The sequence below is a fragment of the Pongo abelii genome, chromosome 3 (genome assembly GCF_028885655.2).
Source record: "Pongo abelii isolate AG06213 chromosome 3, NHGRI_mPonAbe1-v2.0_pri, whole genome shotgun sequence".
Taxonomy (NCBI): Eukaryota; Metazoa; Chordata; class Mammalia; order Primates; family Hominidae; genus Pongo; species Pongo abelii.
In genome coordinates this window covers 204,939,001-204,953,958 of record NC_071988.2, presented here as the reverse complement: position 1 = coordinate 204,953,958, position 14,958 = coordinate 204,939,001, and the positions used below count along the sequence as shown (strand labels likewise).

General features: G+C 37.5%; 1 protein-coding gene across 30 annotated transcripts in view; it reads right to left on the bottom strand.

The window, feature by feature from the left end:
* The window catches only part of TENM3 (teneurin transmembrane protein 3), a 2,759,728-nt gene that overhangs the window by 148,965 nt on the left and 2,595,805 nt on the right, over positions 1 to 14,958 (bottom strand). For all 30 annotated transcript variants that reach the window (XM_054553580.2, XM_054553583.2, XM_054553584.2 and 27 more), the window contains one exon: positions 4,195 to 4,317. In XM_054553580.2, the coding sequence (XP_054409555.1) occupies positions 4,195 to 4,317 (123 nt within the window). The remainder of the gene's footprint in view (positions 1 to 4,194; positions 4,318 to 14,958) is intronic.

The window sequence follows — 14,958 nt, the reverse complement described above, 5'->3', positions numbered from 1 at the left end:
GCAAGGGGTACTGTGAAAGCCCAACTGTAAGCGGGTAAACAGGAGGCACAGAAGTGATCAAAGTGACTAAGCACATTGTGTTCAAGAAGGCTGGAAGCACTGGGCGAGGTGGCTCACGCCAATAATCCTAGCACTTTGGGAGGCTGAGGCAGGAGGATTGCTTGAGCTCAGGAGTTCAAGGCAGCCTGGGCAACACGGTGGAACACTGTCTACAAAATATACAAAAATTAGCCAGGCATGGTGACATGTGCCTGTAGTCCCAGCTACTCGGGAGGCTGAGGTGGGAGGATCACCTGAGCCCAGGAGGTCGAGGCTGCAGTGAACCAAGCTGTGACTGCACCACTGCATCCCGGCCTGGGCGACAGAGTGAGACCCTGACTCAAAATAAATAAATAAATAAACAAATAAAATAAATAAATAAAAAGAAGGCTGGTAGAAGAGAGAGGCAGTAGGAGGCAAAATCAAGAGATTATTGTTTTCCAAGATGTGAGAGACTAGAATGTTCAAATATTGACTGGATGGTATCAGTAGAATGAGGACATTCTGAAGAGAGAGAATGGGATCGAGAGGACCCACGCAAAGATGAACCTGGAATATGGGGAGAAAAGGTGGAAGCATAGATGCACATACGTGGAGGAATAAAGATGTGTTTACAGAAAATGAGAGCTCCCCTTGCAAGTTTCTATTTTTTTTTAATAGAATGCAAGTTCATCTGCTGAGAGAGGGGTTTGAGTTATAGCAGGAAGATCTGAAATAGTTGTTGAGAAGTATGGTGAGGAGAAGTTTGCGAGGGATACTAGGGCTGCCGACTGTTGAATTTGGAAAGTCAGGAGACAGGTACTATTATTCCCTCTTTACACGTGAAGAAACTGAAGCTCAAAGAGGTCAGTGAAGTAACTTGCTGAAGGTTACAAAGTAAATAAACGAAGGAGCCAGGATTTGGGTATAGAACTGTGTGATTCTTTCCAGTACATTAGGCTAAATGAATTCCTTGGGCCAGGGGAATAATTTTAGTTTCTGGAAAGAGACCAGTGTTTGAGCTACAAACTTCATTCTTACCTCTTTATTCACTTTGTCCATTTCCATCAGTTTTGTCTAAGACCCTACGCTTCTGGTAACTCATCTCTCAAATCTGTAGGCAAAGAAGGTCTCAGGAATAAGCAGTAAAGGATGATGGCATATAATAGAAATCCTTCTTTTAGATACTAAATACCATTTAGAAGTTTGGCCCATTGTTAACTTAAATGCAAGCAGGGAGTTTACTGCACCCTTAGCACAATGATTGTTCCTTAGAATTATATTTACAAAATAAGAGTAAAACAGGACTGCATAAATAAGAGTATTACGTGTAGAAGCTGTGAAATAATTTTCTCACTATGCTTGTCACAGTTCATTCTCCTAGTGAGCTTTGTTCAGAATTCTAAAGCTTTCCCAAGGGCTGTAATCTCCTAGAATTTCTAAAGAGATGATGTGATCTGCTTCTTGGATAGCATGTAAAATTTAAGTAGTAGGTGGTGGGTGGTGGTGCACGGACACTGAGGTTCATCATGAAAGCCTAAAAGCAGTGGTTTGCAGGTTCCTCCCTCCTTGTAAATAGAGTTCCCGTCCACTCCCTGTGCCCCAGGTCTTTAAGTACTATATTTAGGAGATATTAAGAACTTGTATTTGGAAAAGCAGAAACAAGAATTCCTTACAATTTAGGGTTTTGGGGGCAATTCAAGTAATAATAAAGAAGGCAAGTAACGAATAGGTCACTCTTTGGACAAGGTCAGAGCCCAGAGAGAGAGAGCTTTTCCATGCAGGGAAATTCCTACAACTCCCCTAGTCCAGTTGGCAGTTCTCTAGTGCACTTAACTGATTCTGGGGCTTCCGTTAACCATTCCCTATATAGGAGACTTTTACACATCTAGGAAGAAAGTACTTCGCTTATATGTATATACAGGTGCTCTAAAGGTGCACAGAACTGTATACAACTGAATTCTATGATCACTTGGGGGAACTTCAGTCCCCCTTAGAGAAGGAGGCTACCAAAGCAGTATTTCTGAAATTACAGACCACAATATTTCGTAAAGTATGAAATTATTTTAGTGGGTTGCAAGTGGCATTTGTTAAAAATGAGAAATACAATAAAATAAAATGGAAAATCCCAGGATGCATTTTACAAGGCAAGGATAAATATTATTTTGGGAAGCATATTTCAGATACATATGTATATGTGTGTGTATATGTTGGCTTTGATGTAACATGTATTTCTTATTGCATTGTCATGGTCAATAGCTTAAAAGCCACTGTTTTCGAGGACTCCAGCTTTACAGCGATTTCTATTAATATGGCCATATTCATGTGATGTTCTTTGTTCTTCCAAACCTCTGGGACTGATAAGATCCTAGGCAGCCCATTCCAGAGCTGCCCTAAAATTTTCTTGCAAATCTGAATAACTAAGCATGCCGTCCAAAGTTACAAAATAAACAGGCGAAAGAGCAAGGATTTGAATACAGGCTTCTGTGAGCTGAGGAGTGCTGATGTGAGCAGAGGTATTCCCTGGCAAAATACCAGCAGCCAGCACCCAGGCTGTGGGAGTCTCTAAATCCACAGCTTTCTCAGTATCATGCTTTTCAGGACTGCGAAACTAATTAGCCAAACTCTATTTTCATTTTAATCATAATAAAAGTTTAAGACGTTGTAAAATAAATAAAATATCCATAATAAGCATTTGTCTCTTTGGTATAATTACAATTTCTTCAGTCTGTAAAAAAGTTTCCTACATGTATGGTTAATAAGTACCATTCGATCATTTTCACAGGAACCATGCATTTTAAGAGACAGTCTAAATTTCAGTCAATACAAACCAAAATAAATATTCTTAATTTCTGCGTAGTTACTCATTTTGTTTATATATGTTATTAATGTATAAAAAAATAAGGTAATTGAAATTTATGTAATTAAAATTTCCCATCTATAGTTTCAACCCTCTTTAACCCCCTCTACAGTGACTGCCACTGTCTACTTTAGGTGGGTGACATGTCAGTCACCAGCTTACAGTTCTTCTGGAACATGCAGAACTTTATATAAAAAGGTTCCATATGGTGGGGGATTCACTATTATTATAAAAATCGAATGTCGTAAGATTCCTCAACCTCCCTAAGGAGAAAGAGAAGTGTCACGAAGTATTATTATTAGGAAAAAAAGAATAAAAAAGTGTACAAAGTATTCATCACAGTAAATGGGTATATGTGACACAGCAGCATATAAGTTCATTAAATGTAAAATAATTTCTTTCCAGTCTTGCAAAGAAACCAGCCACAGGAGGACAGACATATTAATGCCAAAGCTGAACACCAATATACTAGATAAGAAACAAAGAGGAAGAAGAGTTAGGGGAATGCTTAAAGGGAAATAATTTATTAACCAGATGACAGAAAAAGGTGTCTTCATCAGGATGCTCTGAGATATAAGGTATTATGATATTTTGCAAAAAGTCAGAGGATACCAAGGCCAAGACATGTACACACACATACACACAGAAATAATATAAAACTATTTGTAACATAAGTGTACATATGTACATACACACTTTTCTAAGTGTTTATATTGAAAAAATGGAATTCTCTAACTACTTAAATTCCATTTTTAATTCAGAGCCAATTGATTTCAAAATCTTTGTTAGCTCAAAGTACAAATTCTTAAAGGTTTAGAGAAAGGGCAACCAGAGAAAAGGTCAATAAACTATAATCCTTTAATGTGTTTTGCATTTAAATGCTTTTATAATAAAATTAATACAGTGTTCCAACTCCACACACAAGTTGAATGAAGAAAACCTAATATACTCCAGGTAATACAAGAGATGATACACTGAATTATAATCTATTTGCAGACTAATACAAGAGATGATACACTGAATTATAATCTATTTGCAGACTAAAAATAAAACTCAATACACATTTGCAGAAGTGGAAGGCAGAAAAGCCTAGCCATCAAATCAGAAGGCAGCAAATCATATTATTCCTGTAATAAAAATGTGAATTTTCAACCTTTCAAGTAAATTAATTTTAAAAAACTCATAAAAAGATGGTATCTGTAATTTTGAAAACTTTTCCCTGTTCCATCTAAACTAGATGTAAGCATGGGTAAAAATAAATTTATGGAAAAGGGATGTTAAAAGAAGAACACAGGATACATAATTCTTTCGCTTACCATTGTCTCCAGAAGGTAATGACACAGTGTTTGTTGGCATAGTATCAGAATTCACTTTTCCATTCTCAAATGTGTCATTTTCAGTCTGCTGTAGCTGCCAGTTGAGGCCAAAGAGATGCATTGCTGGGGGTAAAGAACACAAGTTGTTTAAAGATCTGCTGCCTTCAGCTACAACAGCAATTGCTAAGCATGTTTAAAACAAGAGTCATATGTAAAGTTAAAATTTCCATTTTCTGAAATACCAAGGATAACTGCGCAATGAAAATTATAAAACAAAGAGTTCCTCAAACAAATATAATTTACATAGCAATGCAGTGCAATATGGTGGCACTTCAATAATGATTTAATACTATTCACTTCATTGGTACCAGGAAACTCTTAGGAATCAATCATTATTTGCTCTAATTGGTCTGAGTTCCATTTTTCACCATCTTTTAAGTAACTGGTAGAACACCCTATAACAGCATTTGCCAAACTTACTAGACACAGGTCACTTGCAAATTTATGTTACTTCGCTGCAACACCTGTAGATTATTAAGAGACATGATCCTCTACCTTTGCGTTAAGGTAAAAGCAAAAACTGGTCTCACAAATGAATTTGTTGGTACACGAAATTCAGCTGTACAAAATATAATCAAATTTGAATATTCTAAATTTGGGATGAGTAATTTTTGAATTGATGACATAGAATTTAATAATGGTACAGATTAAAAAGCATGTATATGTGTCAGGTAATTTCATGTGAGTTTCTGATGTGGGTAAAATAATTCTTAAATTTATATTTAATAAATTTATTAAAATTTATGATTGTGTTTACTAATTCGCTTTATTTAAAAAAATTTTAAAAATAACTAGAAGACTATACAACTATAAACGTAAGTTTTAAATTCCAGACATAATTTGAAATGTGAATACACTGTGTATTATTTTTCTTAATTTATCAACGCTATTTAGAAAAATATGTCACTGTCATATTCACCTAATATACTAAACATTCATTTGTGCTGCACAGAATACAGTTTAGGAACTAATCCCTAAGGAAGGTTAAATATCTTTAGGGAAACCCAGTGATGGTCATATTACCATATCATGAAAGAGTACTTTTTTGATATTTTTAGACATTATTTTACTTACTGTATATACTGGAATTTACCAGAGCGATGGAGGAAGAATAAGAAGGCAGTGTGCAGATCCAATACAGAAAGTAACGGCACTGACCTGCTACAGTACATGGAGCAGGGGCTTTGGATGCAGTTAGATTTTGGTTCAATCTTCAGTCTAGTATTTAGCCTTGGATAAATTATGTGATTTTGTTAGAAATTAGGTTTATTTTTAAAACGAGGTTTGTTACAACCACCTTATTTAATTTAAGCTCAGGTGAGAAGGTGTAGGCCAGAAGATTCTAGACAGGGCATATGAAGGAGAGCTGGCACAAAGCTAGACAGTTCTTACTGCTGAGGTATTTTATTTAGTCTGGACTCCAGGTTACTGAACTATTTGGAGTCACCTGACTAGACCATGGCACCTCTCAATAAACAGTCCCTTCTGTCTGCAATGCTTCTCCCTGACAGGAAAATACCTGTGCATCCCTCACACCCTGACTGGGTGAAGTGTTTTTCCTAAGAGTATTTTAGTTGATTGTCGTATCTCATTTATAAGACATATAACTTTGTATAAGGATACAGTGCCTGATACCTAGTAGGTCTCAATAAGTATCTGTCAAATAAATGAATTAAAGTTAGGAATATTCTATTTTCTGAGATTTTAAAAATCTAAGAAAACACTGTGTGGATAAAATATAGTAATTTAGAGAAAAAGTTAATACATAGAAAACAAATGCATAAGGCTAAGAGAGGAGAACATGTTAATAACGGATGAATGACTGCTTTACTATAATGCTGTCTGAAAAGCAGTTGACTGAAAGTCTACTACATGTAATTAACTAAACTTTAAAAATGTGGTAGTTTTAGGATATTCTATTAACAGTCCACATTCTTTTGTTAATAATACCTGATATAAAAGCATGCTATAGTAAGAAAGATACCAAAAATAGGTAGATAGCGACATCTACCCTGTATATTTTAAATAAATGTATATACTCACACTCCCTGCTAAAGTTATCTTTGGCCAGCAATTCCTCTTAAACTCTGATTTTCTTTTTTTTTTTCTTTTTTTTCTTGTTTTCTGAGACGGAGGTCTCGCTCTGTCACCCAGGCTGGAGTGCAGTGGCACGATCTCGGCTCACTGCAACCTCCACCTCCCAGGTTCAAGCAATTCTCCTGCCTCAGCCTCCTGAGTAGCTGGGACTGCAGGTGCACGCCGCCACGCCCAGCTAATTTTTTTTTTTTTTATTAGAGATGGGGTTTCACCGTTTTGCCCAGGCTGTTCTCGAACTCCTGAACTCAGGCAATCCGCCCGCCTCGGCCTCCCAAAGTGCTGGGATTACGGGCGTGAGCCACTGCACTCGGCCTAAACTCTGATTTTCATGGATTAAGATATAGGTTATAGGATTCTTGAATTTACAAGTTGTCACCTTGTAAAAAGGTTTAACTTCATGTGTCATTTTGCATTAAATTGCATAGCGTTTGACTTGCTAAACACTTATCACGTCATACATTTTTCAGGGTTTCAGATGCTTCACAAGTTTTGAACAAAATAATGGGAGCTAGTTTTGCATAGAGTAAAATGTTTGACAGACACACTCTGGCATAGCAGCAATAAATATTCCAAGAGGGTCAAAGTTTCCACACAAAATAATTTGTCATCATTGTGATCTTTTAACATAAAAAGTCTTCTTGCCTGATAGATTTGCTCATATTATCGGTTTTGATGGATTTTGAAGAGTAGACATAATCCATGGGATCATGCGCAGATGTCATATGTTAGAAAGTAACACGATGTTTATGTTGGGAGAGCTATTTTATTTTTTGCCAGACAGGCAACAGCTTTGTTATATATATATATATGTATATATATATATTTTTTTTATTACAGAAAATCTCTATAAAGTGGGATGCTGGTTCTACTTAAGATGCTACATAATGAGACTCATATCCAAAAATATTATCTCTTTAATACTGCACTGAAAACAGAAACCAACAAGTTGTTTGGTCTTAGGATATTATCTACTTTGAAATTGTTGGTGTCTCATATTTAGTGATGCCCTTGACTCTCATTATGTATAATTTAAGATATTCATACAAACGCAGGGTGTTAGTGGGGTTGACTCGCCAAAGTTAGAGAGAGGAGAGAGAGACAGGAGAAAAAGGAGAGAGAGGAGAGAGGCAGGCAGCAAACTCATAAAAGTCAAGAAAGCTACAGAAATTACTGAGCAGCGGTGTAATAAAACTAAATGGGGTATCTGGCAGAAAAAAGGGAAAATTCGCCAAATAAAATACATCTGAAAATAAAGAAGGGTAAGTCCAGTTCTTCAATGCCTGAGTTGGAAAGCAGAACTGAACTCACGGAAAAGCATTTGCTGCCACTATTCATGGATGGCACAAAGGATCCTTGGTTTAGGAATGTCCCAATGTAGGGTGTGCAGACAATGGCAAGAAGCAGCTGGGGGCGCTGTGCTCTTCTGAGTCCCACACTGCCCTGGGTCTCAGGTGAAGAGGTACAAGCCAGGAGTGATACCAGCCATTCCCGGCCACAGACATGGTCCTCGTGCTGGTGGTAGAACATCATGATGCAACATACATTTCAAACCACTCATTGAACAAACACTGTGTCAGGAACTGTAGTAGTACTTCATTGGCATTATCTCTAATCTTCACAAAGATTCTGTTGAATGGTTATTATGATTTATTTTTTTTCGTTTTAAATCCAAGAAAGTGGAGATTAGTTGAGAGTTTAAGGTTGTTTGAGAGTTTGCATGCAGTTTGGAATGGATGTTAACCTCAAACCCCGACCTTCTGATGACAAAAGATGGTATCACTACATACCTCTGTATTCTACCAGAGGGTAGTGGGATGTGGAAATCCATAGAGAAGGAAGTGAAACGCGGCTTGTGTGTGGACACAGGCTACGATAATACTTCTCTACTACATCCAGGACACTGCAGGCTGGGGCAGTACTGGGGGGCTGGGGCCGAGGATATCACTAGGTAACATCTATGTGTCCTGGGCACCGTTCTACGCAGTGCTTTCCCACTATTCTGTCTGAAACTGAAGTTTTACAGTAATATGATGATGATAGTAATGAAATTAAGAACAGGCTATTTTGTTTAACTCCAAGATTCTTAAAAAACAACAATTTAAAAGTTATAAAAGTACAAAAGTAAGCATTATAGTTGTGAATTTTAAGGTTATAGAAATAATCATGTAGATTTAATCATGAAAAATTTTTATGTCTATTATTATGCTTCTTAGTTTTATGTCATTTCCATGTATTTCTAGGTGAATATAATAGTGAAAGGGCCTGGATTCATATCCAAAATGTTATCCAAGGCAGAATGAAATTTGTGGATGACAGCAATACTGCCTATCTGACATATATATTTATCAGTGTGTTTTTCACAATTTAAAAAACCTTGAAGTCCATTATCTTCTTTTTTTGTAGAAAGAATGCTTATATTTGCGCCTTGAGGTAAATATAATCAGAAGTTGTCCAAATGTTAAGACTGGTAAATACAAGATTTTTACCAACTATAAATGGGAATATTTTGCAAGATAATTTTTAAGTTGGTTGTTGGCAATTGGGATGTATTTTCTCATATTAAAAATCTCAGAAATGGTGGTGAAGTCCCCAGTGCATCTACAAAAGTCTGTCTGTATATCCCATAGAAATATGTATCCACATAGTAACAAAAGGAATGAGCAAGAATGTTCACAGAAGCGTTATTTGTAATAGCACCAAACTGGAAACAACCCCAAACTGGACATCTGCCAGCAGTAGAATGGAAAACCAAATTATAGTCCAGATATACAATGGACTTCTACACAGCAGCGTTAGGGAATGAACTGCTGGCAGACACAACAATATAGATGAATCTCACAAGCCTCATGTTGGGCAAAAGAAAGCAGTCACACAAAAAAAGTGGATACTGTATAAGTTCATGTATATAAAGTTCAAAGGCAGGTAAAATCAACTGAGAAGAATGAAAGTCACCACGGTGATGACCTCTGGGAAGGAAGGAACAGGTAGTGGCTGGTACAGTCCCTAGAGGTTTCTAGAGTGCTGCTCACATTCTATCTGGGAGGTGGTTCCAATGGTGTGTTCACTTATTGTGATCCATACACTTTTCTAAATGTATAGTATACTTAAATAAAAATTACCTAGGCAGGGCGCGGTGGCTCACCTCTGTAATCCTACCTAGCACTTTGTGAGGCTGAGGTGGGCGGATCACCTGAGGTCAGGAGTTTGAGACCAGCCTGACCAACATGGCAAAACCCAGTCTCTACTAAAACTACAAAAATTAGCCAAGTGTAGTGGCAGGTGCCTGTAATCCCAGTTATTTGGGAGGCTGAGGCAGGAGAATCATTTGAACCTGGGAGGCGGAGGTTGCAGTGAGCCGAGATCATGCCACTGCACTCCAGCCTGGGTGACAAAATGAGACTCTGTTTCAAAAAAAAAAAATTTAAAAGTAATCCATCTAACACCCAGCGTAGCTAAAAATAACATACATTTTTTTACCCTCCCTAAATCTTCTCTAAAAGTGGTTTCCTCCATAAGGCTAGCAGGCTTTTCTTTCCATGATGTTGCAGGTGAGGCAACTGTGATGGTCTGTGCTCCAGCCCGAAGAGGTAACAAATAAATGCAGATGAGAGTGAAGACAGTACAGAAGGGCACATGACTCCACCAGGTGGCAGGAAAAGGAAAGAGTGAGGAAAGACTTTCCTCAGTGCAAATCTCAGGAAGTGCAAATCTCAGGAAGTGCAAACTTTAAGGAGGAAAGCAATACGATTAAACAAATTCATGTATGTGGTGATGACTGTCAGCTCATGGCCCTCCCAAATTGATTTTTAGTTTAAAAACATTATGATTTGTCTTGGCACAAATGTAAAGAAATGGAAACCCTTGTGTGCTGTTGGCTAGGATTGCAACATTTTGTTGCAAACACTATGGAAAACAATATGGTGATTCCACAAAAAAATTAAATATAGAAATACCATATGATCCAGCAATCCCGCTTCAGGCTACATACCCGAAAGAACTGAAATTAAGGTCTTGAAGAGATATTTACACACTCATGTTCATACCAGCATCATTCACAATAGTCAAGAGGTGGAAGCAACCCAAATGCCCATCGATGGATGAATGGATAAAGAAAATGTGGTATATACACACAATGGAAGAGTATTCTGCCTTAAAAAGGAAATCTTGTCACATGCTATATAATGCGACATGCAAACCTTGAGGACTTTATGTTAAATGAAGTCAGTCAGTTATAAAAATACAAATACCGTATAATTCCACTTGCATGGACTATCTGAAGTAGCCAAAGTCATAGAATCTTAAAGTAGAATGGTGATGACCAGGGTTTCGGAGGATGGAGAAATGGAGAGTTGTTGTTTGATAGGTACAGAATTTTAGTTTCATACTATAAAAATATTTTGTAAATCTGTTGCACAACAATGCTAATCCTACTGAGCTATACACTTAAAAATGTGTAAGATGATAAATTTTATGTTGTGTGTTTCTTACCAGAATTAAAAACAAAAACTATTATAACCTGTCACCCTGCAGAAAATCATTGTTGTTAAGATGAAGAAATGGGATTGTGACACAAAGTGGGAAACTTAACCCAGACGGTATGAAGTGACCAGCATCTTACTGTATCCGACTGTACACTGAAGGTCTCTGTGTTTTCTCCTTCAACTTAAGCATGTTTACAAATGGTTTAGAAGAGATGAAAAAGCAATGTTTGGGGTATAAATGTCATGCTTACTTACAGAATCAGGATTTTCAAGGGCTTCTTAATTCTGATTTCTTTCAAATTATTGCTTAATTCCTCTCCTTCCCTTTACTACCAGGTATCTCAAAAGAAGAACCACAATATATACTTCCTCAGCACACACTTCTTTTCTCCTCACTTTAACTGATGTTCTCATTACTGTACTAAAATCTTTCTCACAGTTATGGGTATCTCTTTTTTAATTTTTTTATTTTTATGTATGTATGTATGTTTGAGATGAAGTCTTGCCCTATCACCCAGGCTGGAGTGCAGTGGCGCAATCCTGGCTCACTGCAGCCTCCACCTCCTGGGTTCAAGCTATTCTCATGCCTCAGTCTCCTGAGTAGCTGGGATTACAGGCACCCGCCACCACACCCAGCTAATTTTTATATTTTTAGTAGAGACGGGGTTTCACCATGTTGATCAGGCTGGTCTTGAACTCCTGACCTGAAGCAATCCACCCGCCTCGGCCTCCCAAAGTGCTGGGATTACAGGAGTGAGTTGCCATCCCCAGTCGGTATCTCTTAAATTGCCACATCCAGTAGCCTCATGCCAATATTCATCCTGTTTATATCTCAAGAGTACTGGGCATTATTAGCCACCCATCGTCAATACTTTATTTTCCTTTCATAATTCTCCTGGTTCTCTTCCCAGCTCTCTGGGGGTTCCCAGTTGTTCTCCTTAAATCATTCTGTGGAAGTCTTACAGGCTATTCACAAGTAAAGGCTATTCACAAGTAACCAAGTTCTCCTGGACATATATTGGAGTTACTCTTCCCCGCTCTTCTGAAGCCTTATAACTTTGCTTCAGATAAAGAAATGTTGGCAAAAGTAGTATGTCTTACCTCTGTGAGGAAGATTTAAGAACCAATATGTAATGTGTTGCATTCCCATGCAGTAATCATGCAAATGTGCTGAGTACTGTTTCTGTTAAGTCTAGGTCCTTGAGTGAGCAGAACCCCCTTGACAAGAACCACCCTGCACATGTAGCTTAAGCAAAAATAAACCGTCATGTTAAGCCACTGCAGTAGGTAGCCTCCGAGATGGCCCCAGATAAGCCCTGTCTTCTGGTATTCACACCCTTGTATAATTCACTCCCCTTGAGTTTAGGCTTGATTTAGTGACTTGCTTACAATGGAAAGCATACGGCAGAAATAATGGAATGTCTCTTTTGAGCTTAGGTTACGAAAGACTTCAGCTTCTTTTTTGGTTGTTTTCTCTCTCTCTTTTGGACTGCTTTCCATAGGGAAAACCAGCTGTCATATCATGAGGCAGCCTCATAAAGAGGCCCATGTGGTAAGAGACTGTAGTCTGCCAAAAACCACGTGTGTGAGCTTGGAAGCACATCCTGCAGCACCAGTTGAGCCTTCAGGTGAAACAGCAGCCCCAGTCTGTAGTTTGACTGTAACCTTACAGACTGTGAGGCAGAGGCACCCAGCTAAGTTGGGCCCAGCTGCAATTACAAACTGATAACGGCCATTCAGGTTTTTAGGGTTGTTTTTACCACTTCATAACCTGCCTACCTCTGACTTATACAATGCGTCCCTCCATGTATTCCCCAAAATATAGACATTTGCCAAAGTCCTTCCTTGACCCTCCTTTCATGTTAACCACTTTTATAATATCAACTTCCAATTCCATGTGAATGGATGACTTTGAAATATGTTATCTCTTAACACTGAGTTCTTTCCTGACTGGGCTATACTTCAAACTTTACATTTTTCTACTAGACCTACCTAGAAATCCTCTGGTACTTCGAATTTTACTAAAGACAAAATAAATGGTCTTTATCTTCATAATTGTTTTGCTTTCTGGGTTTCTCTTTTCTGTTCATGATATCACTTTAGCCTGGGCAGTGAAGTCACTGATATCATGAACAGAAAAAAGAAACCCAGAAAACAAAACAATGATGAAGATAAAAACCATTTGTTTTGTCTTTAGTAAAGTTTGAAGTACCACAGGAATCCCTTTAAAGTAAGTTGTAACATCTGACATTTGTCATCTATAAAATTAATGAGTATACTTTTTATACTATCACCCAAGTCAATGAGAAAAAAAAATTATAGTCATATCAACTCAGGAGTGACTAACATGGATATTAAGTCATTGATCATGGTCAAACCTACGTTACTAACAGTCAAATGGCTACTCTAGACTGCATCTTTTTAGACTGTCTTGTGGTATTCATGAACTGTAACCATTTTAAGATGTTAAAAATTAAATCTTTCTTATGTAATTAAACATCCTATAAACTCTTAGTGTATTTCTGTAGATTTTTCCAATAATCAAGAAAAAACCTTATTAATTGAAATAATTTTGAGACAATATGTTAATAAAGATTTATCAGTAAAATTTTATGAAGGAATTTTTTTTCACACACAAAGACCATTAAAGCGAGAGAAATTACAGCATGCATTCCTTTTATTTCCCAAGGCTGGAGATGAACAGAATCCTTGGTATTATAGTTATTTCACCTCCTCCCCATAAAATAAAAAGGGGGCATGCCATTGTTTTTAACCCGTATGTGTTGGTTTGACACTTAAAAGCCAGCATGTGGAACACCTGAAACCAAAAATATGTAATTAAAGAAAATTATATACCACCAAGTAACAAATTCAGTGCCATTTTTAGCTCTATGTTGAGAAAAAAAGGTGCCAAATTTTGATCTCGTCTCTGGGGACCATGCCACTGAAGTTGTTACCACAGCTACTATTATTTCTACTGGCATGCTTGAGTTCCCAGATCCTGCCAAAAATGGATGGGAAGGAGGGGTGATGACAGCTGGTGACATAGTCCAGCGATTGCCAGAACCTTGGAGCAAATTACAGGGGATGTTGTGAAGGGAACACAGACGCAAGCACCCAGCCATCAGTCACCTGAAGGTGGCGTGTGCCACCAGAACCCTGAGGAGTGTGCTCTAAGGTTCTGGCAACACAGAGTAGTGTGCTTGGAGGGCCTGCCAGGGTTGGCTAAATGCTGTTTAATATTACAAGATCAAGTGAACATTCTCACAAAGACAAAGAGGATGAGGCAATATGGGAAAGAGAGTCTGATAAGAAAAACTGACTTTAAAAATACCATGCTGAAAATGTCTGCCATTCCATTTTGTTTAGTCTCCCAAACCTCAAAAGTTCATCTAAGCAAGCAAGGATCTAGAGTTTCCCTTTCTTGCAATTCACTTCACATTCACTGTGGCACACTTCCAAAAGGAATCTTTCTGAGAAAGATTCATTAGGAACATATTAAGTTGCAGAAAATAAAATCAGAGTCTGACATTACATAGGTAAGTGCATTGTTTTCAACACAGATTGTCTATTGCATCTTGTGGGGCCTTTTGTTTGTATTAAAAGACTGGAGTCCCTGTCTGAATTTTGGCTCTAAATAATTGTGGAACTTTGGCAAGTTACTGGATCTTTCCAAGGCTTGGCTCTCTCATTTACAAAGAAAATCTGAAGGGTTTGCACTAGATGACCTCTAAGGTCTCTTCCAGATTTATATTCTATGATGTTAATATATTTTAAAATATAAATATTTAGGCTAAATTATTGAGCATAGGGAAAAATATCTGGCATCAATAAGATGTCAACACATTAGAATACCAGTGTTGTTCTTGATTTTGATTTTTAAAACTACATTGCATAGAGTCAAACTATCATGTTATACATACGATTCCTTGGATATCTTGGGTTTTGAATGCAGAATTGTTTCATTTTATGTATCAATTTCATGAACACATAAATATACACGATGCACAGTATTTCATGTGCTAATAATCAGATTTCACAGAAAAAAATAAGAAAAATACTCTTAAATATAGGGCAATCATTTGATTGGCTACATGTATCCAGAGTGCAACCAAGCTTTCAATGT